The sequence below is a fragment of the Dermacentor albipictus genome, chromosome 7 (genome assembly GCF_038994185.2).
Source record: "Dermacentor albipictus isolate Rhodes 1998 colony chromosome 7, USDA_Dalb.pri_finalv2, whole genome shotgun sequence".
Classification (NCBI taxonomy): Eukaryota; Metazoa; Arthropoda; class Arachnida; order Ixodida; family Ixodidae; genus Dermacentor; species Dermacentor albipictus.
In genome coordinates, this window is record NC_091827.1 from 81,838,785 (window position 1) to 81,863,338 (window position 24,554).

The 24,554-nt window shown below is 44.7% G+C and overlaps 1 protein-coding gene across 1 annotated transcript in view; it reads left to right on the forward strand.

Annotated features, from left to right (window-relative positions):
* Positions 1-9,312: 9,312 nt before the first annotated feature.
* The window catches only part of LOC135896903 (cytochrome P450 2U1-like), a 64,462-nt gene continuing 49,220 nt past the window's right edge, over positions 9,313-24,554 (forward strand). The window contains exons 1-2 of the mRNA XM_065425406.1: positions 9,313-9,359; positions 18,380-18,626. Coding sequence (XP_065281478.1) covers positions 18,412-18,626 — 215 coding nt within the window. The 5' untranslated portion in view covers positions 9,313-9,359; positions 18,380-18,411. The remainder of the gene's footprint in view (positions 9,360-18,379; positions 18,627-24,554) is intronic.

The window sequence follows — 24,554 nt, forward strand, 5'->3', positions numbered from 1 at the left end:
CACCGAGGTTCAGATTTGGTAGCCATTTAGAATTATTTTCTTGACTGGTTCTAAAATATGCGTGTATGTGTAACTTGATATGTTATGGTGGTGTTGTAGTTACCTGCACTCGAATAGCCGAATAAAATTACTGGGCACGTTGAAATTTGATATAATATGAATAAATTCCAAGGGGTAGATGCATCCGTTTTGGGCTCTTTCAATTGTGTTCACTTAATGTAACGATTGGGAGACCATTTCGTAGAAAAACGATAACTTAAATTAACAGCACCATTCCTTGCACTCCCATTTTTAAAGCTCAGAGTAAGGATGCGATAAATTTTGCTGGGAAAACATTATTTACGATCTCAAGCACTTAACGCAACTATACGTTAACGGCAATATTAGGTCGAAGTAGAGACGTTTCCAATCTGAATATTTATTGATACTGTTTGTTCTTTGTTTATGCTGCAGCTTAGCACTTTCAGACGCCACTTTATCCCGTTGACTGAAAACTTGTTTTCACAACATCTCTTGCATTTTCAGAATCGTAGAAAATGTACAGCTGCGGAAAAAATTTAGAATTTTAAATTGTTTAGCGAGTTTTGTCAAGTTTATAAAATTTCCACTTGGTGCGATAACTCACTACAGGAACATCAAATATGAGAACATGTACTATCTTGTGTTTTTAAGAGCTTGAAAAGCACTTCCAGCCACTTGGAAATTATGCCTGGTGCACGACATTGTGAAAAACAATGAAATCAGTGAACCGCTAAAACAACATGCAGACACAGTGTAAAAACACCCAGCCGTCCACCTACCCACTCATTTTGCTAAAATATTCTGTCCATTATTCAGAATTGGAGCACAGTTCCAACAATGAGTGTTTCAAGGTCTATGAAAAATATTTTAAATACCATTACTTTTATCAGTGCTTTTGCTACTGATTCACTCTGCTGCTGTGTACAATTGGGTAGACAGCGTGTCAAAAGGTTTAACATTACTTAAATGAAACTAGAGGCTTTTACTTGTCAAAACCGCAATTTTATTGCAAGACACGCCACATTTGGAAACTCCGGATTTTTTCGGCCACCTTGGTTTCTTTGGCGTGCACGTAATTCTAAATAAACGGCGTTTTTGCATTTCAAACTTGTTGAAAAGCGGCCGCCGCATGCTGAATCAAAGCTGAGAATTTGATCTTGTCAGCAATGCAACGTCATATTCATTAGGCTACCACGGCATGCGTGCTACTGTTTGTGGCATTTCACGTTTTGAAGGGACATCAGGACTACTTCCATGCACCTGCACGGTGCAACCATGGTGGTTTTGAAAAATACCCAGTATTGTAGCGCAGCCTACTGAGGCGCAGAAAGTATTGATAAAAAAAAGCGGGGTAGTTGCTGCAGTCCCAGGTACTATGGCTCAGCCGCTATAGCGTTTTGGTGCTAAGCACGTGGTTGAAGGTGCGATTCCTCATCGCAATGGCTGTATGCGCTTACTAAAGGGACCATTAACAGCCCAGAAGGTGTCATGAGATACTGGGGGAAATACAAAAACCATGATTTTTAGCCATGAGAACGAACGTGACCTTACCTGTATGAGTGGGAATGGCACAATTTTTTATTTGTAAAGTCACGAAAAACGCCACGTCGCGACGGTTTGCGGTAAAGGATTCTCGCCACGTTACCGAAGGCTATTTTAGGCGAGTCAGCCGACAATAAGCGCACGATAAGTGTTGCATAAAATCACATTCTTTACATTTTAAAGGCGTTTGCGCTATATTCCACGCCGTATTGGGGCCCCAGCAAAGGTCGCGTTTGCAGTATGGTGTTGCTTACGCGGCAACCAGTGGAACAGCAGAACCATGGAGTACCTCAATGAATGGTGCTGCCGATTACGTTGTTTGTCAAGCTAGTTCCTGCACTTTATGAACCGCTGCAGCTTTTGGGGTGTATATTTGCCACACAACAATAACCTTCATTTGTCTTGTCCGCATTTCCATTCTTTAACGTTGCGAGCCCGGTACTTCCAAGTCAGGAACGGCATGCGCGTTATTAGCCTGACAGAGCATTCCCCAAAGAAGTATCGAGCGCACCGTTTTCAAGAAAGGAAACGCAAGTAAGGCAGCTGACGATTATTGTTGTGGGGCAGATGTACACACCAAAGGGTGCAACTGTTTTTAGAGTGTATGGATATAACTTCTGATTCTGCATTTCAGCTAAAACCCTTCACTCCAGCTTTTTTCAGGTTTTCAGAAGACCACATGCATCCAAACAGCAACACGCTGAACTGCGCATCACGTATAAAAGTACAGTTCAGTGTAATGAATGTCGTATATCGTGTTAGAAAATTTGGCACTGCTAGGCTCAAAAGAACTTGGCCATACATGTATTGGACCAAATCAGTTGGACTGGAAACCAATAAAGCACGTAGCTTGTATTGCAGAAATAATTCAACAATACACGGCGCACATACTGCAGGAGCATAACCTTAGGAACATCTTATAAGATTTTCTAATTGCTACGGTCGCACTTCTCTGCTTACCATAGCCGGCGTACCATCGCTATGGCGCTCACCTCCCTGTTTCTAATTTAGGCATTCATAAACACGAACACGACTTTAGATAAAAGAACTTCTTCCTTAAAAAAATTGCTGCTACTTGAAACATATCGGAATTGATTATAAGCGAGACTTTATTCACTTGCATACCATATTGACGTGTATAACTGAACGCTCTTTCCTCTATGCACGCGCTGATGAATTTTTTTTCACTTTTATACTTACTCAACATTTTACTACTTCTGTTGCCGACTTCGTCACTTCTTCGTAGCCGACTTGTGCACTCGTTGCCTCGTGTCCTGCTTGCATATGTGATCGCATTCCTAGGGGCACATACCACTTCCCGGACGCTGGCAAAAAGAAAAAAAAAATTCGGCAGAACTGATCTCGCAAAGACTGTCGCCGCTAAAGCGAATAGCAATCGAGCGATGTAGCGACAAACCATACTTCTGAAATACCCTTTACTTAGCAAGGGTTGTGGTAATTCCTAGACTCTCCTTGGGTCTGCTTTATCATACATACTCCGATATCATCCAACTTTGCTGTCGCTCATGGTCGCTCAAGGGTGACCTTGGGAAGTCATGGCGACGACTGTATGACGCTATCGCACTGGCGATGCCATGAGGAAAAATGAATGATATCAATGGATCGACAAAGGGGTATAGCAACGACGGCCTGAGGACAATGACATGCCGATTCCAAAGTTATGACTACGGTATAATAAAGACAGTGAAGAAGAAACTAGGAATTGGCAAGAATCAGATGTATGCGTTAAGAGACAAAGCCGACAATATCATTACTAATATGGATAAGATAGTTGAAGTGGCTGAGGAGTTCTATAGAGATTTATACAGTACCAGTGGCACCCACGACGATAATGGAAGAGAAAATAGTCTAGAGGAATTCGAAATCCCGAAGGTAACGCCGGAAGAAGTAAAGAAAGCCTTAGGAGATATGCAAAGGGGGAAGGCAGCTGGGGAGGATCAGGTAACAGCAGATTTGTTGAAGGATGGTGGACAGATTGTTCTAGAGAAGCTGGCCACCCTGTATACGCAATGCCTCATGACCTCGAGCGTACCGGAATCTTGGAAGAACGCTAACGTAAGCCTAATCCATAAGAAAGGGGACGCCAAAGACTTGAAAAATTATAGACCGATCAGCTTACTGTCCGTTGCCTACAAAGTATTTACTAAGGTAATTGCAAATAGAATCAGGAACACCTTAGACTTCTGTCAACCAAAGGACCAGGCAGGATTCCGTAAAGGCTACTCAACAATAGACCATATTCACACTATCAATCAAGTGATAGAGAAATGTGCAGAATATAACCAACCCTTATATATAGCTTTCATTGATTACGAGAAAGCGTTTGATTCAGTCGAAACCTCAGCAGTCATGGAGGCATTACGGAATCAGGGTGTAGATGAGCCATATGTAAAAATATTGGAAGATATCTATAGCGGCTCCACAGCCACCGTAGTCCTCCATAAAGCAAGCAACAAAATCCCAATAAAGAAAGGCGTCAGGCAGGGAGATACGATATCTCCAATGCTATTCACAGCGTGTTTACAGGAGGTATTCAGAGACCTGGATTGGGAAGAATTGGGGATAAAAGTTGATGGAGAATACCTTAGTAACTTGCGATTCGCTGATGATATTGCCTTGTTTAGTAACTCAGGGGACCAATTGCAATGCATGCTCACTGACCTGGAGAGGCAAAGCAGACGAGTGGGTCTAAAAATTAATCTGCAGAAAACTAAAGTAATGCTTAACAGTCTCGGGAGAGAACAGCAATTTACAATATGCAGCGAGACACTGGAAGTCGTAAGGGAATACATCTACTTAGGACAGGTATTGACGGCGGATCCGGATCATGAGACGGAAATAATCAGAAGAATAAGAATGGGGTGGGGTGCGTTTGGCAGGCATTCCCAAATCATGAACAGCAGGTTGCCATTATCCCTCAAGAGAAAAGTATATAATAGCTGTGTCTTACCAGTACTCACTTACGGGGCAGAAACCTGGAGGCTTACGAAAAGGGTACTACTCAAATTAAGGACGACACAACGAGCTATGGAAAGAAGAATGATAGGTGTAACGTTAAGGGATAAGAAAAGAGCAGATTGGGTGAGGGAACAATGCGAGTTAATGACATCTTAGTTGAAATCAAGAAAAAGAAATGGGCATGGGCAGGACATGTAATGAGGAGGGAAGATAACCGATGGTCATTAAGGGTTACGGACTGGATCCCAAGGGAAGGGAAGCGTAGCAGGGGGCGGCAGAAAGTTAGGTGGGCGGATGAGATTAAGAAGTTTGCAGGGACGGCATGGCCACAATTAGTACATGACCGGGGTTGTTGGAGAAATATGGGAGAGGCCTTTGCCCTACAGTGGGCGTAACCAGGCTGATGATGATGATGATTATGATGATAATAAAGACAACTTCATGCCGATGGCGAGAGAACACTGCGATGAGGACGATGCTGTGACGACGGCTGTAAGACGACCGCAGGATGAAGATGCGAGAATGACGATGATCGCACAACCTGAGACGGCATTGAGATGACGGTGTGACAAGGAATGCATGATAGTGTCTGTGGGACGACGGCGCAATGACGACAATTGTATGACAACAACAGTATGCTTATGATTGAAGGATGACAGCATGATTAACGATAGAATGACAAACAGGAAATGACGTCGATAGATCGACGAAGGTGATGTGACGACGAATGCGTCAAGGCGTAGTGATGATGGTACTCACGTGGTGGCCAGACACATACCCAGGATTTTTTTTCGAAGGCCCCCCCACCCCAAGGTAACTTTTCTATTAAAATGAGGGCAGAGGGCAACTTTACTGGAACAGACGTGAATAATGCCTACCGTTTGCCATAAAGACGCGTAAACCCACGAAAAAGAAATGGGATAAGGTGTATGAAACAGGTACGCTCGTGAGATGCACCTCTACGTTACTTGACGAACAAGGCACCACATCAAATGAACTACCGCAGCAAAGAAGCGCAGGAAGAACACTTCAGGAAGAACAAAAGAACGTTGAACTAATGAAGGAACAGCTGGGGGCGTAACCGCTGGAAAAAGATGGTGACAGCGGGATGCATCTCGAGTTAATCGCGCGTGCACCGATCGATAGAAAACTGGCCTTCAAACCCCAGGAGATGCCGATAACTACCGCCATCCAAAAGAAGTGAAAGAGGCAGCAAAATGTTGACCGCCGAATAGCTGTCAAGTCTCAAGCTTGATTTGGCGACGCTTTAGAAACGTGTATGAGGAGTGGTGGCGTGGTTGGGAGGCGGGGGGAGGTATGCCACTGAATTTCGCCCCACCCCCACTCCGGGCCCCCTATTCGGTTGGTGCCTGGTTCGGACGATGGTGAAGCGACAGCTTGACGACGATGGAACGTCCACAACGATTTCATGACGAATGCATGACGGAGTTGCAGTGTCAACAATGACAAGACAACGACGTGAGGGCAATGGGAAGACTGCAACTGTAAGGCGAGAATACCGTGACGATGACCACATCACGAAACCTGTATGACGACGATCGCTTCATGACTAAAGCTGCACAGAGTCGAATGGCGTAGCTGGAGGGAATATTGTGGCCCGACCCCGGCACCATGACGTCGATGGTATGACAATGGAGGCCTGATACCGAGTGACGATGACGACACGACATGAGCGCCATAATCATGATTGAATGATGTGTTAATCGTATTGACTAGGTCATGCGAGGGAACTCTAGGGAACAGCGCAAATGTTTGCTGATATATGGTGACAAGAAATATTACTAATGGATGGCGCAACTCCACCACGCACTTGCTTACTGTAAGTTGGTTTTAAGGACGATGCATTTTGAGAATACCTATGCAAAGTAAAGTTGCAGTAACATTTTGATTTTGGGCGAGTTGGTTCATACTATTCAAAAGGTGCCGCGCGACTGAGACGGAGACAAAGAAACACAAATCACATCGCAAGCTTAGTGCTTATTTGTCTCCTTCCCAGTCGCGCTGTACATCTTGAGCAGTCATTCGTATATGTCAATCCTCAGCGCGATATCTCCACAAAGTTTTTATGTTGTTGCCCCCGGCACAGCATTGCTACGTCAGATGTAAATGCGTCTAGTCATGTCTACCAAGAAAATTTGTATGTCTTGAATGCATTCTTAAAATGGCTGCTGCATAGCTTCACGAAGGCATGAGAGAGAGAAAAAACATTTATTCGGACCATCGAGGTGGTTGCTCTTGAGGTCGAGTGGGTGGTGTCCTCATTCCAGGACTGCACTGGCCATGGCTTCTCGACGTACTTGCTGGACGAGAGCTTCTTGTCCCGCCAGGGTATCGCCGGTCAGCTGTACCTCCCGCCGCTCAAATGACGTGCTAGGCGTGTTTAAGTGTTGAGGTTTGCCCCAGCACTCCCACGAGATGCGAAAGAGTGTAGGGCGTGTGTCGTCGCACCAGGGGAAGATGCCGCGATATGTATGTGGGAACATTTTACTGTATCTGTGTAGATTTGGAAATGTGTTGGTCTGAATAAACACTTGCTTCTCTTTGCTACCTCAGGAAAAAGCACCGTCCCTTCCAAATAAAGCAATTTTACAGAATCAATAATCTATCTATCTATCTATCTATCTATCTATCTATCTATCTATCTATCTATCTATCTATCTATCTATCTATCTATCTATCTATCTATCTATCTATCTATCTATCTATCTATCTATCTATCTATCTATCTATCTATCTATCTATCTATCTATCTATCTATCTATCTATCTATCTATCTATCTATCTATCTATCTATCTATCTATGTATCTATCTATCTATCTATCTATCTATCTATCTATCTATCTATCTATCTATCTATCTATCTATCTATCTATCTATCTATCTGTCTGTCTGTCTGTCTGTCTGTCTGTCTGTCTGTCTGTCTGTCTGTCTGTCTGTCTGTCTATCTATCTATCTATCTATCTATCTATCTATCTATCTATCTATCTATCTATCTATCTATCTATCTATCTATCTATCTATCTATCTATCTATCTATCTATCTGCCTGTCTGTCTATCTATCTATCTTCCTATCTGTCTATCTGTCCGTCCGTCCGTCCGTCCGTCTGTCTGTCTGTCTGTCTGTCTGTAAGGGCATATAGATAGTCATAGTCATGCCTATGGCATGCTCTGCCTTTGTGACAGAATACCCGCTATAATTATTGCATAATAACTGTATGTAGTTGTTTATTTTCTATTTATGGCACATTTAGTCATATACAGTGCAATCCCGTTAGAGTGAACCTCACATTAACGTTTTTTTTCATATTAACGAATGTTTCGAAAATCTTCCACCAAGTGCCCATTGGTTATATGTAAAAATTTCCACTACAACGAATTTCAGAATACCAACATTTTTCAGGATATTGCACCGAAATTCATCGTCATCGTATCTTAATAACACTTCACAATAACGAATTTCGAAAGCAAAAATCTGCGCGCAAGCGCACAAATGACGACAAATGTGCCACTACCATCATCATCAGTACGCCTGTCTATATTTCTCTATGCTCCTGCCCTTCTTTGAACTCGTGTTTGCCCTATCGGCATCGCCTGCACTTGGAATAGCGCCTCGCCGGCCCCGGACGTCTTTGTTCCGTGAACCGGGTATGTCGGCACGTTTGTCGGAGGGCTGTTTTGCTCGCTTTAAACGTCAGACGTTCGTTTCTACGTTCGCGATGAGCTCTGGAAGCAGCACGAAAAAAAAAAAGCGGAGGCAATTATCTTTGCAAGAAAAGGTGGATGTTCCTTCACAAGTGGACGTTGGAAAAAAGCAAACCGGCATTGCCAAAGTGTGGGGGATTCAGTGGCGTAGCAACAGGGGGGGCCGGGGGGCCGTGGGCCCCGGGTGCAAGGGGCCAATGAGGGGGGGGGGGTGTCATATACGTCTGAAGACACCCCTCTTTCCGCCGGCTACACCCGGAGAGTGGGGTGACAGAAGACGTATGGGCCCCGTGTGCCAGACGACCTAGCTAGGCCACTGGGGGGATTGCACCATTTCTCCAAATAAACGTGCATTCATTTCAGAATACTCAGTGCTTCTTTCGTGCTTTTAGGCATGAACGCGTTTGCGGATGTGTTCCCAGCAAAGGTAGGCGACTGCTTTTGTTGGACTTGCAATTTTCCATGAGAATAAATTTCTTTCAGTATTACGATTTTTCAAAGTAACGAGCGATCTTTAGCGGTTCCTTGAGATTCGTTGTATTTGACGACCCGTTGAGATTTGACTGTATAGAGTACCTAATAATGTCTTATTGATTAGTACTTATTACCTCCACTGCAGTAGCTTCGATAAAATTCAGTATTTCTTTAAAAACATGCATAAAATATTTGGATACAAAAACGGAAAGGGCGAGAACTCGTACAAACGCCCGCTCGTGGAACATTTGTCGTGTCGAAACCGTGGCTTTTGCTTTAAGGGAAAAAAATATACATGTAAAAAACATGCTGCAAACGACACCTGTTAGCGTGGGGCGGCGACTATGGCAAAAGCCTTGCTCCGCTATCTAGCGTGGCAGGCGCTCGGCGTGCAGCACACCTTGCTGTAAAATTAAGCAGCACAAAAGTAAAAAACAGGCGAAGCAACAATACTCTCGCATGACATGCAGAGCGGAATCAAGGACAGGATCAGCATGTGAATGACGAAGGCTGCTGCCATGCAGTCCGCGATAACGTTGTCATAGCAACCTGAAAACTAGTGCTAACTATTCTCATTTCCACGAATACGATCCTGGCGTGAAGGAGCTACAGTTACAGGTTTGTTCAGTAGCTTTGATGGGTGCGTTGTTGACGTGAGCAGGGCGTAAGATCCCCTGCCGCGGATGAATATTGTTTGATTTGCCTTGTAACTATGAGAAATGGGTATTTAGGATGACAAAATAAGGGGAAACACATTGAAGTGTTTCTGGGCACTCCAGTTCCTTTCTACACAGAATATGCGCCTCGCAGAGTAGACTATTCCAGCAACAAGCGTGATATAGTAGCTAATAAGAATGCTCTGAAGAAAGACAGGCTTGAAAAATTACTACGCACGCCGTGCCCTAAGCTGAATGGGACGCTCCAAGAATAAGTTGAGTTCGAGCACCATATACAAACCGAGATTTCTTACTATGTTGACAGCAGAGTACTGCGAAATACGGTCCTAAATATTATAAAAGTGCAATGAAGCGCAATGTGAGTCACGCGTAAAAACGTTGGCTGCAGCACTTAGTGGTTCTTCGGACGACTTGTTTTCATTGCTATTTGAGCAGATATGTCGCTTTGAGGAGCTGCGAAACAATCGGAAAAGTAGCCCCATTTTTTTACACCTACACCGAGGTTCAGCTTTTGTAGCCATATAGAATTATTTTCTTGACTAGCTCTAAAATATGCGTGTATTTATAACTTGATATGTTATGGCGGTGTTGTAGTTACCTGCACTCCAATACCTGAAAAGAATTACTGGGCATGTTGAAATTTGTTAATATATCTATAAATTCCAAAGGGTAGATTCATCCGGTTTGGGCTCTTTCAATCGTATTCGCTAAATGCAACGATTGAGAGACCAGTTCACAGAAAGACGAAAAGTTAAAATAACAGCACACTTCTTTGTTCTCGCATTGTTAAAACTAAGAGTAATGGTGCGATAAATTTTGCTACAAAAATAATATTTACCATCTCGAGCACTTAACACAGCTATACGTTAACTGCAATATTAGGTCGAACAAAGGACGTTTCCAGTCTGAATATTTATTGATGCTGTTTGCACATTGTTTAGGCTGCAGCTTACGATTACTTAAATCAAACTAGAGGCTTTTACTTGTCAAAACCGCAATTTTGTTGCAAGACACGTTACATTTGGGGACTCCTGATTATTGAGAGCACATTGGGTTGTTTCATGTGCACGTAATTCTATATAAACGCTCGTTCTTGCATTTCGAACTTGTCGAAAAGTGGCCGCGGCATGCTGAATCAAACCCGGGATGGATGTTTTCAGCAATGTAACGCCATAACCACTAGGCTACCGTGGCATGCGTGCTACAGTTTGTGGCACTACGTGTTTTGAAGGGACATCAGGACTACTTCCATGCACCTGCACTGTGCAATCATGGAGGTTCTGAAAAGTACCCAGTTGTGTAACGCGGCCCAGTGAGGCGCAGCGAGGTAGTTGCTGCAGTCCCAGGCACTGTGGCTCAGGGGCTATAACCTATTGCTGGTAAGCACGTGGTTGAAGGTGCGATTCCCCACCGGGATGGCTACATGCGCTGCCTAAAGGGACAGTTAACAGCCCAGAACTTGTCATGAGATTTTGTGGGAAATATAAACACCATGATTTTTAGCCATGATACCGAACGTGACCTTAGTTCTATAAGTAGGCATTATACAATTTTATATTTGTGCAGAAAGTCACGAAAAACGGCACGTCACGATGCTTCGCGGTAAAGAATTATTACTCCGTGACCGAAGGTTTTTGTATGCGAGCCGGCCGATAATAAGCGTGCCATAAGTATTGTACAAAATCACATTATTTACATTTTAAAGGCGTTTTCAGTTTATTCCATGCCTTATTGGAGTCTAAGCAAAGCTCACGTTCACAATATGGGGTCGTCTACGCTGTAACAACTGGAACAGCAGAACCACGGCGTCCCTCAATGCATGGTGATGCCTATTACCTTGTTTATCTAGTTAGTTCCTATGGATATAACTTCTGATTGTACATTCCAGCTAAGATTCTTTACTCCAGCTTGATCAGGTTTTCAGATCTGGTGCCCCAAATGGCTACACGCTGAACGGCACATCACGTATAAAAGTACAGTTCACTCTAATGAATGTCGTATCGATTTGGAAAACTTGGCTTTGCTAGGCTGAAAAGAACTTGGCCATACATGTATTGGACAAAATCAGTTCTACAGGAAACCATTAAAGCACGTAGCTTGTATTGGAGAAATAATTCGACAATGCACGAAGCAGAAACCGCAGGAACATAACCTTAGGAACAGCTTATAAGATTTTGTCATCGCTACGGTCGCCATTGCTGCCATTCCCTGCTCTGGCGAAGCGTAGCAGAGGGTGGCAGGAAGTTAGGTGGATGGAGGAGATTAACAAGTTAGCAGGGACAACATGGCCACAATCAGCACATGACCGGAGTAGCTAGAGAAGTATGGGAGAGGCCTTTGCCCTGCAGTGGGTGTAGCCAGGCTGTTGATGATGTTGATGACGGTTGCACTTTTCTGCTTACCATAACCGGCGTACCATCGATATCGCGCTCACCTCTCTGTTTACAATTTAGCTATTCATAAACACGATAGTTACTTTAGAGAAAAGAAAACTTCTTGTTGAAAAAATTGCTGGGATTTCGCAAATGCGGGAATTGCTTATAAACGAAGCTTTATTCACTTGCATCTATATTGATGTGTATTTGAACACTCCCTGCTCCATGCACGCACTGGTCGATTTTTGTTCGCTCGAAGTCTCACTCAACATTTGACTGCTTTCTCTGCCGACTTCGTCCCTTCTTCGTAGCCGACTTCTTCACTCCTTGCCTCTTGTTGTGCTTGTACGTATAATCACATTGCTTGGGGCTCATACTTTTCCGGGTCGCTAACAAAAAAAAGGAATTTGGCCGAACTCATTGCGCGATTACTGTCAACGCTAGTGCGGCAAAACAATCGAACAATGTAGCGACAGACCACACTTCTGAAATTCCATTTATTTGACATGGGTAGTTGGTAATTCTGAGACTCTCCTTGATTTGGCTTTATGTTAAATATTTCAATATCGTCTAACTTTGATGTATAGCAGTCGCTTGCCAAGGTCGCCCATGAGCGACCTTAGCAAAGCCGGACGACGACGGTATGATGCTGACGCACTCGGGATGGATTGAGAAAAAATGAATGATTTCAACGGATCAACAAAGGGGTATAATGACGACGGAATGTGGACAAGTGGGATGTCTATTGTTAAATTATGACGATGGTATAACGAAGACAACTTGATACTGACGGCATTCGGACAATTAGATATCAACGATGGTGCTACGACGGATGTATGACGACAACACGATGAAGATGAGAGAATGACGGCGAATCGCACGACCGCGACGGCATTGAGGTGACGGTACGACAATGGATGCTTGATATCATCTGGCTGACGACAACGCAGCGACGACGATGACATAATAATGACGGCATACTCTTGATTGAATGACGATAGCATGAATACGATAGAATGAAAAATAAGCAATGATGTCGATGGATTGACAAAGGTCGTGTGACGAGAACGGCATGACGACGTTGGCTTGACGCTACTGACGTGGTGACGATGGTGAAACGACAGATTGACGAGGATCGCTTGTGGACGAAGGCATGACGGAGTCGGCTGACGTAGCTGAGGGACGATGATTTGACGACCATGACAGCATCACGACGATGGTATGACAATGGAGGCCTGATGCCGAGTGATGATGAGGGCATGACATGGGCGCCATGATTAACATTATAAGGTTTTACGTGCCAAAGCCACTTTATGATTTTGAGGCACGTCGTATTAGAAGATTGCGGAAACTTTGACCACCTGGGATTCTTTAACGTGCAGCTAAATCGAAAAAAATGATCTGCATGGAACGACGAAGGCGATATGATGACGATGGAATGACGATGCTGGCGTGATGGCGGCGGTATGACGAGAGCCAGATGAGAAAGGTTGAATGGTGACACGATGCAGTGACCACGACGGCACGACGACCCCGAACACATAACTACTGACCCAAGCTATTTCGGGCTGCAGTAGATGGCGTAGATGACTGGTTAACATCCCTGCCTGCCTTATATTCCTCTCTCTCTCTCTCTCTCTTTTTCTCTGAAGCAGGGGAAGATTGGCATTCGCATTTAAACGCTCATATGCTATGTTTGTGCATAGCAATCCAAGTTATATATTCCGGCACATACCCAGTTGACGTGACCAATTAAACATACCCAAATGCCAAAGTTGTCTATTCGAGCGCACATACCCAGTAGCTCGTGCCTTGTTGGATGTATGCAGTGGCCCAAGTGGCCTGTATGGACACATACTCAGTGGCACATCCCCATTGAAGCAAGTTGTTTGTTTGCTGACAATGCAGCAGGCAGTAGTTTGAGCAGCAGCAGAGGGAAAGTCGAAGGAGGATGCCAAAAAAAAATGTTCACTCTCGCACCCCTCGTTTCAAGCACTAGCCCGCGTGTTCTCCGACAATCTTTCAGTGGAAGCTCTCTCTACTTCCACCGAGTTGGGTAGTGTGGCGCTGCTCAGTTAAACAAGACGCCATGCTTTTCAATATTTGTTGCGGAGGGACAATGAAGCCGGTAATCACTTTGGTCGAGGATTGGCGCAGCCGTGAAATTTCTTGATTACAGGGGTTGTGTTGAGCGGACAAACGTTGGGGAATACGAGGGTGTTGGTCTATTTTCTTACTCGTGTACTCACCAGCACGCAACGGCAGTTTCCGTTGCGCATTCGTGACTCAGTGAATATAGGGACGGCTCTCACGGAGCCTGCGTGTGAGCGCGGTCGTGGATAACTGCAGTTAGGGCCACCTCCCACACAAGCTGCATTGCCTCAACGTGCCGTATGCTATCACAGTTGCAGCCGTAGAAACTCCTAGCTGACCTCCAAGGTCTAGCAGGTAAAGCGCGACCTGAGAAAAAAAGAAGATATAGCTGATTATCACACATATATATTCCTTTCTGTTTAAATAAGACATAGGACAAAAATATTTATATTATAGACATTGTTAATGACGTTGAAAACAGAATAATTCCACCACACGCTGTATTGCTTTAGCATTTATTATCTACCTCGCTCTCGCATGCCACCGTAAGAAAATCATAGTCGAACTCCTCATAATATCTGTAAAATGCTGTACGAGGTATTCCTCGTTATCACTGCAGTATTGAACACCCTAACCGGTAAGCTTTGCATTGTATAAAAAACGAGTGCCTCAATATTGCTAGTTGGTTCCTTCCAAAAAAAAAAAACGGACGGGATAACGACAAGCAAGGAGAGAAGGTTAAGCGCGGGTTGTGATACTTAGAGTTTTAGTTTGTTTCTTTCTTTTTGTGTGGTTCGCTTCGATTAGATTTCTTATCTTTCGAAATCTGTGCATAATAGGCATATAAATAGCAAATAAAACAGTTGCGAGTCACACTAAAGCTCGTCTACTTAATTGTTAAGAAATCTCCCTCGTCACGGAACTAAGCAGCTCGTCTGCCCACACTGTTTCAAAAAGCTGCCACAACAGCCGTGCTATTCACCGTGACTACATATCACTGGAGGCGAAATGAGTGGATCAGTGGACTCCTCCTTCAGCTGCGGTCCGCACCTTACATGGAAAAGCTATTAGTGATGATCATGGTAAAATCACAGCGTGACGAAATCGATATGACGATGACTGTGCAACGGCAATGGCAAGATGACGGTTGTACGGTGAGAGTCGGATGACGAAATTAGAATCACAATGATGAAGTGGCCACGGCGGCATCACAATAATATGACAACGAATGCCTGTCGATGACTGTATGACGACAGCTGTAGGGCGAAGCTGGCATGCCAAGGATGTGGGAACAACGGAATGAACACGAGTGTATTACGACAATGGCATGACACTGATTTATGTAATTTATATGCTTGAGTGTTCCTTCTGTAAAAAATGATATATATCTGTGAAAGAGGACAATCAATGAACGTCAGATTAAACGGACATCGCGCGGACACAGCTAAAAAGCTTCCCAAAGCCTTCGCCGAGCATTAACCAACCAGGTCATAAGTTTGATGAACTTAAACTTTTCATCTTACAGACCAATTTCCGTTCTGAACGAGAAAGAAAATACATATAATCATACCTTATCCATAAGTTCAAGGCATTGCAACCAGTAAGCATAAACATTTCAAAGGGAGCTTTAGAATCTATGCGCTATGCTAAATTTCAAGCTATAGACAACAACACTTAGTTTGGTTTCCTAGATTTTTCTTTCTTTTATTTTCCCTGTTCCTTCCTTTTTTTTTTCTTCCAACCGGTGGGTCAGACACCGTTGACGCACAGGCTAACACGCAGGCGTTGACACGAGATTGGCAGACGGCCGGGTCCCTGGCCTTGTGCACAGCGCTCCTTTATTCTCAATTATAAACGCTAACACACCTTCGCTCGTTACTGCACCCACCCGCCTTACACCCTGTCCCCTTTAGAAGAACCCCACCTATATATACCGTGGAAAGGAAAGCATATGTCGCCTTGAAGAAGACGATGCCACTTGTCGAAACGTTGGCTCCTACTTTCACCTTGTTCTCGTTTTGCTCATCGATTTACCACGAAGCTTTAACGATGAGGACGGCGTGATGACGACAGCACGGCGAAAGTTGGTTGACGAAGCTTTAATGACGACGATGGAATGACCACGAAGACATCACGAACCATAGTGCGTGTCTCCCGGTCTGAGGTGGTAAAGAGCTTGGGCCGCTGCATTGGTTTAAGAGGCTAGGTATATGGGTATATAGATAGACTGATATATAGATAAGCAGATAGATACACTCAAGTCGACTAAAGTAGGCAAAGAATCTTAATCGCATAATATACAATATGGACAGACAGACAGACAGACAGACAGACAGACAGACAGACAGACAGACAGACAGACAGACAGACAGACAGACAGACAGACAGACAGACAGACAGACAGACAGACCGACCGACCGACCGACCGACCGACCGACCGACCGACCGACCGACCGACCGACCGACCGACCGACCGACCGACCGACCGACCGACCGACCGACCGACCGACCGACCGACCGACAGACAGACAGACAGACAGACAGACAGACAGACAGACAGACAGACAGACAGACAGACAGACAGACAGACAGACAGACACAAAGCACCTGACATAGGCAAGAATGCTAATTACATTTATACAGAATTCACAGTTATTCACGCATTAGAGAGCTTACATGTTTCAGTTATTTTAGTTATTTTGCAGCTAACGAAGGTCAAACAGTGCAATTTTGCAAACGTGGTCTCTCCTTATTTGTAGTGGGGCTGTTTGCTTCGAAGAGGGCGTTTTGGTAGTGCGGTAAAGCTAACGCCCCAGTTAGTCGTCATACTTTGCTGGTGAAGCAGCGCACTGCCACGGACACAGTGAAGACACAGAAGACGACAGTTAATGGTGGCCAGGAGCTCCTGGCGCTGCTCAAACCAGCTGCGCTCGTGGACAATCTCTTGCGCTTTCTCTTTCTATAAAGACAAGCATGCTTCGCCGTATACACAGGGGCTCCGTAGCCATCTGTCTTGCTGTTCGAGGTCTTCACGCCATTTATGGTCCTGTAGCACACTACTACGTGCCACAATGGTCCGGTCACAAGAGCCGAAGAGGACACACCCAGCATGCTGACGGTGCGCGAGCAGTGGAATCGGCGGAATCACGCTTCCGCCTGATTGAGTGGGCTCGGCGATATATATAGTTTGTGGACACCGAGCACCAACTTACGTGTAGTTTTCCTTCACCACAGACCCTACGTCTCGAACGCAAGTGTGTCATAGCAGAGGAAGCCTGAAATTTCAGCAAAAAGTTGCACAATGTGAGGCCTTATATCTCCTGATGGGCACTGCTTTGAATTCCATGCATTATGCCTACCATGACATAGTAAGGGCTCTCAAAAGGGGCCACTCCTGCTCGCATTGTCAAACGTACTGCCGAACCACGCCTCTCTCAACGTCATGTGCGTGGCTAGATTTGCCTCAAAAAGTGTCATGCGAGGTGCGACAATGGTGCCATCTGCGCACGCGACACATTCACGACAAATTAATGGTTCTTTTCCTCTACACAGCACTACCTAAGCAACGTGCATGCGTAGAGCGGTTCGAAAGTTGTTAAATTTTAAAAAAAATTATGGGGTTTTACGTGCCAAAACCACTTTCTTATTATGAGGCACGCCGTAGTGGAGGACTCCGGAAATTTCGACCACCTGGGGTTCTTTATCGTGCGCCTAAATCTAAGCTCACGGGTGTTTTCGCAGTTTGCCCCCATCGAAATGCGGCCGTCGGGGCCGGGATTCGATCGCGCGATCGCGACCTCGTGCTCAGCAGCGCAACACCATTGCCACTGAGCAACCCCAGAGGGCATTGTTAATTGTCTTCGTTCCATGCGGGTTTAGCAAGCGACCCCCTTTGCAGATCAAAATGAAAGACGTTTCATCTAAAAAACATTGACCGTCCATTTAGAAAAATGTTTGCTTTAGGTTAGAAGATTGATAAATATTTTGACGCCATTTGTTAACTAAAGGTAAAATTTGTGGTATCGTTATGAAAATAACGGTCATCTAGTAAGAACAAATTGCTTTATTGTCACACCTGATTGGACTAAACCAGTAACACAGTCATACTGTAGAAATGAGGAGTTGGCTCACTCATTTTGGAAGCAGCGTGTGCCGAAAGAACCAATTTCCGAGTCAGACACGCCGACACGACGTTGTCGGATACAAAAAAAAAAGCTTGTTGCTGAGCTATGTCGCTCAGGAGTTAAAATAAATGTTGCGTCGTTAAACAGACAAGGACGAAGTGAGGCACAAACGATACATACGAGCTCTGACTTCCAATTCGTTATTCACCAGAACGCGCGGAATTTCACGCAAGAAACCTAAGTGAAAAGTAATCACAGTAGACATAAGTAGGGATGATAGGACAGAACGACCTTTCCAAGGGAGAGTAAAAGAGTAAATACAGCCTAAGAGAGAGTAATTTCAATGCCATTATCTCACTCAATGCCAGGATCTACACCAGGCTCATCGCAAAAGAGAGGGATGGTGATCCTATTGACCTCAATGTTGGCAACTGTTCTTTGGGTCGTTGTTACCTTTCTGAGCGAATGGCTTTTGCGATGGCGCTGTCCTCCTGGAACCAGGCTGCCGCCTACTCCTCCCTCGAGCAGCATCCGAGGTCACGTCGAAATCCTCCACCATGACTTCTACCGGAGAAAGGCCCTCGAGTGGGCCAAGATGTACGGGCCAGTGATCAGGTACGTAGGCTGATAACTGATTGGCGTGTTGACTGACGCACGTTTAAAACATGGAGTGAAGCGTTTCTGATATCAGAAGGCAGGACACAATAGTTCATACGTAGACTGAATATGCTTTTTACGTGTTTAGATGCATATATTTAAAAGTGAAATATGAAAATTCTAGAACCTACAGAGCCGAGAGAGCGTGTAAAATGGACGCGTCACCTTGTTCAATGAGAATTATTTCTGTGTGCCTGTTTGCTTATCTTAAAGTATGGTGGCCCACTATGCTGAAGCGATTGCACGAGTAGAATGTCTGGCTGACCTTCCATAGGATGGTGCAAAATATTTCTGAGACGTAGTCGAAAATTGTGACGCACGTGCGCATGAGCTTAAGATAGGATATTGCTCTTTTGAGTGTCGAAGAAGTATGGAGGTCACTGAACCCTCTCTGATACGAATTTTGATACTGAGGTTAGGAAAGCATGTCATATGCATCTAAATTTGAAGAAAATAAGCAGTAAATATTTATAATAAAGTTTTTTTCCAGATGCATTGGAATTTTTTTATACTAAGTCAAGAGACCCCAAAAAGGATACTGGCTGGAAGATTGAAATTGAAGATACGATTATGTGACCAATGGTCCAAAATAATTCTATGGGTTGAAATTTGGCGCTCATTTCATGCTTATCAGGCTAATTTGTGATGTTAATTATGGCGCGTGTTTTCTTTTATGTCCAGCGTATGAACATGCTTCTTTAACCCTTAGGTAAATGGTTGGTTTAAAGAAACACATTTTTCAAGCTTACTGTGCCAATGAAGCCACGTCATAGAATCAAATTTCGATAATACGGCTAAAATACTTGACTTATCACAGTGTCGCATTGTAGTGACGCCGGAAAATGAAACACCGTCAGAACCGTGACTTTGACTTCTAACTTTTTATTGGGCAAAATACACCCAGGCCACAACGATAGCTGCTACGACAGTCGCCACCTGTTGAATTTGCGTGCATTGTTGAAGCCTTTACTGGGTCATTGAACCGATCTAACTGAGCGCGCGAAAGAGCGATTGCCAAGACACGCTGCTGGAAGTCGGTATTTCAAGCGAGCACAACCTTGCAGAGTGCTTATATTCCTGCAATTAACCCATGTCTCATAAGCGCCTGTTGTATCGCAACAATATACTTGGATAATACATGGCAGTTGGAGAGTGTTACCACGCATTTTGTGCGTACTGATCCACAATTGTCACGTTGTACCTGTGTTTTGTTATCATTTGCACAAAAGTGAACTTGCTTTCAATCTTTGTCCCGGTCTATGTACCATCCTCGAAACCGATACTTTATATATACTTCGAAATACTTCGATACTTCGAAATATATTCTTTTGCAGAAAATATCCGTTGTATAGACTTAGCAGTCTTTAGGGCGGAACGTGGAAGTGTCTGCATTCCGTGGTAGTCGTCTTCGGAACACGCAGTTAGACAAGCCACCACATTGCAACCTGTCCAAATTCAAACGAAAAATAAATTGTATGAAAAGAAGACGTTCACGCGACTACGTCTGCACGTAAGTTAACGGAAATGCAGGATAATTGTTCGAGTTTGAAGTTTGTCGCTCAAGTTCACAAAACGATGTTGATAGATATTATTCCATTATCTTTATAGGCTCTTAATTATTATGCGCTTTGAATCGCTTCTGTCATTCCACACCACTGAGGCATATTGAAGTAATCGGAGCAATATTGTTAGGGAAAATGAAATTTAAAATAATGATACTACGAATGAACTTCTGCTGGATGTATGCCAACAACCCTTCAGGAGCGAAATTGAATTGGCAGAACTTGTAGTGTCGTGTTTCGCTGAAAGTGTACTTACAGTTTTATGCACTGGACGCGTCAGTGGAATGAGGCATGCCACCCTGAGTATATGCTGTGTGCTGTGACGTAATTCACAGTCGAATTACGCAGTCGTATTGCACAGTCGAAATTACGTATTGCACAGTCGAATGAGACCCACCTGCACATGATGAAGCGTGAGCTGGTCTATAACGACAAGAGGAGAGATCCTGCGCACACCCACTTTTTGCTTATTATGCACCTTCTGCCCGTACTTTCGAAACATTCGCTAAGGTAATATGAAAATATAATAGGACAAGACTTAATTTTATTGTACACTGTAAGTACGCTGGCCACATCAAGCTATATTCAACAATGCATAAAACCCGCGTCAATATCAATGGAATATGCAGGAGTCTGGAATATAATCAGTCTCCTTTTATGAAACTCATATAAATATTAGGAAGTACAAAAAGACCGCAATTTTGCAGAAGTAATAAACTACCTTCGGTTAGGGAACACACAAAACAAGGCCACACTTTCTCTTGGATAATTATTATCGCGGTATAAGCTTAGCAGCTGTAGAAATTAAAGGCAGAGTATGAGGTCGCCAGTATGAGTGCGGCACGAGGTGACGTCATTCTATAGGTCGTGGAGTAGAAAAGTAGATAGGGTAAAGAACCCCACTTGTGGAAACGAGGCGCCTTACAGAAGTTTCTTGTTAATATCAGACAATGAAGTCCAGCATTAAATCGCTGTATTTATGTGCGGTCGATACTTGCAAGAAGCATTCAAGATGCTAGATGAGGAAGGATCATTTGTGATTGCTGATAACGATAAACAGGGCAAGCAGTCGTTTCCAGGTGCTAGACTTCCTTCTTGCAGTGCTGGTGATGACCTATTGGAGATAACTAAAGCCCTGAGCCAGCAAAATATGCGAGTATCTCTAACAAATAATACCGAGAATCTTTAAGAGATTTTCTATTGCCGAAAGGGCTATAAAATAAACGTCTAGGCTAGTTTGTGATGTTACGTGGTCGCCGTTTGTTGAGTTTTTTTCCCCCATAAACAACTTCCCTCTTCGGTAGCCTACTTAGTCCGTTTTATGTTCAGTTCCAGCGCTCTTCACACCAAGAGAGAAGCAGTTCGTCATTGATAGTAAACCACTTCAAGCAGTTACCGATCACTCTCTTCCCGCGAAGTAGTCACAGAGGATGGGCGTCCTAGGAAAGAATTCGCTTGACAAATAAAATTAGGTTCAATGGATTCTGACCGCCACGCTCAACTCAAGAAGAGTCGTTTACCGATATTCATGTAAAAGAAAGTTCCTTATGTACCGCTTTAGAAAGCGTTGAGGGCTTAACCGACGGATGATGACGCTTATAAAATGTATCACAAAAGAACGCACTTGTAGCTTGTGGCGGTAGAGGCATGCCTCGTACAATTAGCATGAACTCTCTCCTGTTCTGTTATCCCTGTGCCTATCCATTTTTAACCCACGGCGGGATGGAGGGACGACTTGTCGCTGCATACCCAGGAGTATCAATGAACAGTTTTCATGGGCCCATTGTTGTCCGTAATCGCGCCCTCATGCTAGGATGAGCACGCACCTTGTTTTGCTACTTTTCCAAACGCTAAACCTAGAAGCGGGGCCTGCTGCTTGTGTGTGGTCTTAAAATGCCGAGCCGCACTCATCGGATACTCATGCCAACCGACATTGCCCTGCACTCTCGCGACTAGGACCATAGGTCACCGCGAGAGTATGCACAATAGCCATAGGGGGTACTGTTCCTGTGGCAGCGCTTTGAGGAGTGTCATCCTCCCCTAGCAACGTTCTAGCAGCGCCTTTTTTGTGGTGCGAAATTAGTGTGGGAGCCTTTTTGCTTCACGGCTCACCAGACAAGGAGGTACTTTTGCATTGTCGGTTGCCACAGGAGGCAACTCAACGTGTCTTCGTTAGCTTAGGGTAATAGTGTGTTTTATTGCAGCTCGGTGTGCAGCGCTATTTAGAGGCAAAGTGCATACGCGCAGTGGCGCGCTTTAAATTTCGCAAGCCCTGTTTGGCGAAGTTACATGGAAGAACAATCTGGCCTCAAGAGTGAACACCACGCGGGCATGAGAGTGATATATGATAACAAATTGCGTCGCAAACAAATCAAGCATCTCATACTCTTTCGCGCCTAAGAATTTTCACTGATACCGATGCAACCGTTCAACTACGAGCGAGAACTACGTTGCTCGAGCACGTAGGTGCGCTTGTTATGGAAGAAATAGCCGGTGCAATGCGTGTTGCGTTTCACGTGATGAAAAGTTTAGGTTAAGGTGGTGCCGGGAAGTACAGTATCAATAAAGAGAAAAGAAAAGTGATTCAGTGGCTTTTATCAGAGTTGTACCCGCCTATGAGTGGGCATGCGAGCAGCGCTTGTTGCACTATGCCTCATGCGCAAGTTTTCTTGGCTGCACAGATTTTGCTGATGCTGGGTTTTGTTTCACCTTCAGCGCACATCCACATCTGCCCTACCGTGGGCGTATGCGTCGATGCTGTCTAAGATGGTCAAGAGCCCGTCACCCGCACGTGTGGTCTCCATAATGTTCCGTCCTTCCTGGATGTGCTGCTAGACGGACTCAGCATCGTTTCGGGGACGACGTCACCGGCTACTTTACCACCCTTTTCCAGCCCCTTAAAAAGCAGCTTACTGATTAACTACTCCTTCAGTTGGCATGCGAGCAGCACCTGTTGCACCATGCCTCATGCGCAACTTTCCTTCGCTCCACAGATTTTGCTGATGCTGGCGCTTGTTTAATCTTCTTTGCGCCCATCCACATCTGCCCTACCGTGGGCTTATGCGTTGATGCTGTCCAAAATCGTCAAGAGCCCGTCACCCACACGTGTGGTCTCCATAATCTTCCGTCCTTCCTGGATGTACCGCTAGACGGACACCGCATCATTTCTGGGACGACGTCACCGGCTGATTTACCGCCCTTTCCCAGCCAGTTCAAAAGCAGCTTACTGATTAACTACTCCTTCAGTTAGCATGTGAGCAGCACCTGTTGCACTATGCCTCATGCGGAACATATCTTCGCTCCACACGTGGGTAACAATTTCACCATGTATGCTAAACGGAGTGATATTCACTCAATTTTGCTGCTCCCATGCCCACTTGTCTTGTATGTTACTATGTGTGATTGCCTCGACGTGGCGCTGTTGTTGCAAAGCTGTGATGACGAGGAAAACCTGCGGCCTCCAAGTGAGGAGAGGTCGGGTCAAGTCGACTATGCCTCGAGTAGTCTTCCCGAGTCCCAGTCTGATCAGATGAGTACCTTCTTAGGAATGCTTAAAGACATAAAGAAGACGACATAAAGAAGTCGAGCTTACTAAAGGTCAGTCCGAGTTGAAATCTGATATGAAGGATGTGAAAACCAGCTAAACGCAAATGAAGGTAAGCTAACCGATATTTTAGGCAGTTTTGAATCACTTGAATATACATCTGAAGCACTAGACACATTTTGCAATGATCTTACCTTAATTCAAGAAAGCGCTGAGCGATTGAAAAATCAGCAGGGTACGATAGCCTCACGCTTAGACGACTTGGAAGACAGATCAAAGCGGAAGAACTTGTTTTTTTACGACATAACCGATTCCCATGAGTCATGGCTGCAAACTGAACAGAAAACTTCGGATGCCCTGTCGTCAGCGATCGGAAATGCCTTGCCACCAAACTCAGCTGAACGGACGCATCGAATCAGGACTTTTTCAAATACTACAACACCACAGATTGAACAGACGACAATACCCGCCTCCACACAAGACCCTCTCACGTGAAGACGCCGTAACATGGCGACAACTACAAACCAACACATACCCCCATTTAAGCAGACTACACGCAATACACCCTACACTATATTCATACAAATGTCCCCTTTGTAATGAATACGCCTCCCTATATCACACCACATGGGCGTGCCCCAACGTGAAGGCGGCCCCGCAAATACCCAACCCCACACCCGAGCAGTGGGAGGCCGTGCTGACTAGTTCGGACCCTCGTAACCAGCAGCAACTGGTGCAGCGGGCCCGGGAGACAGCAAGAGCCGCAGGAGCCCTGGACTA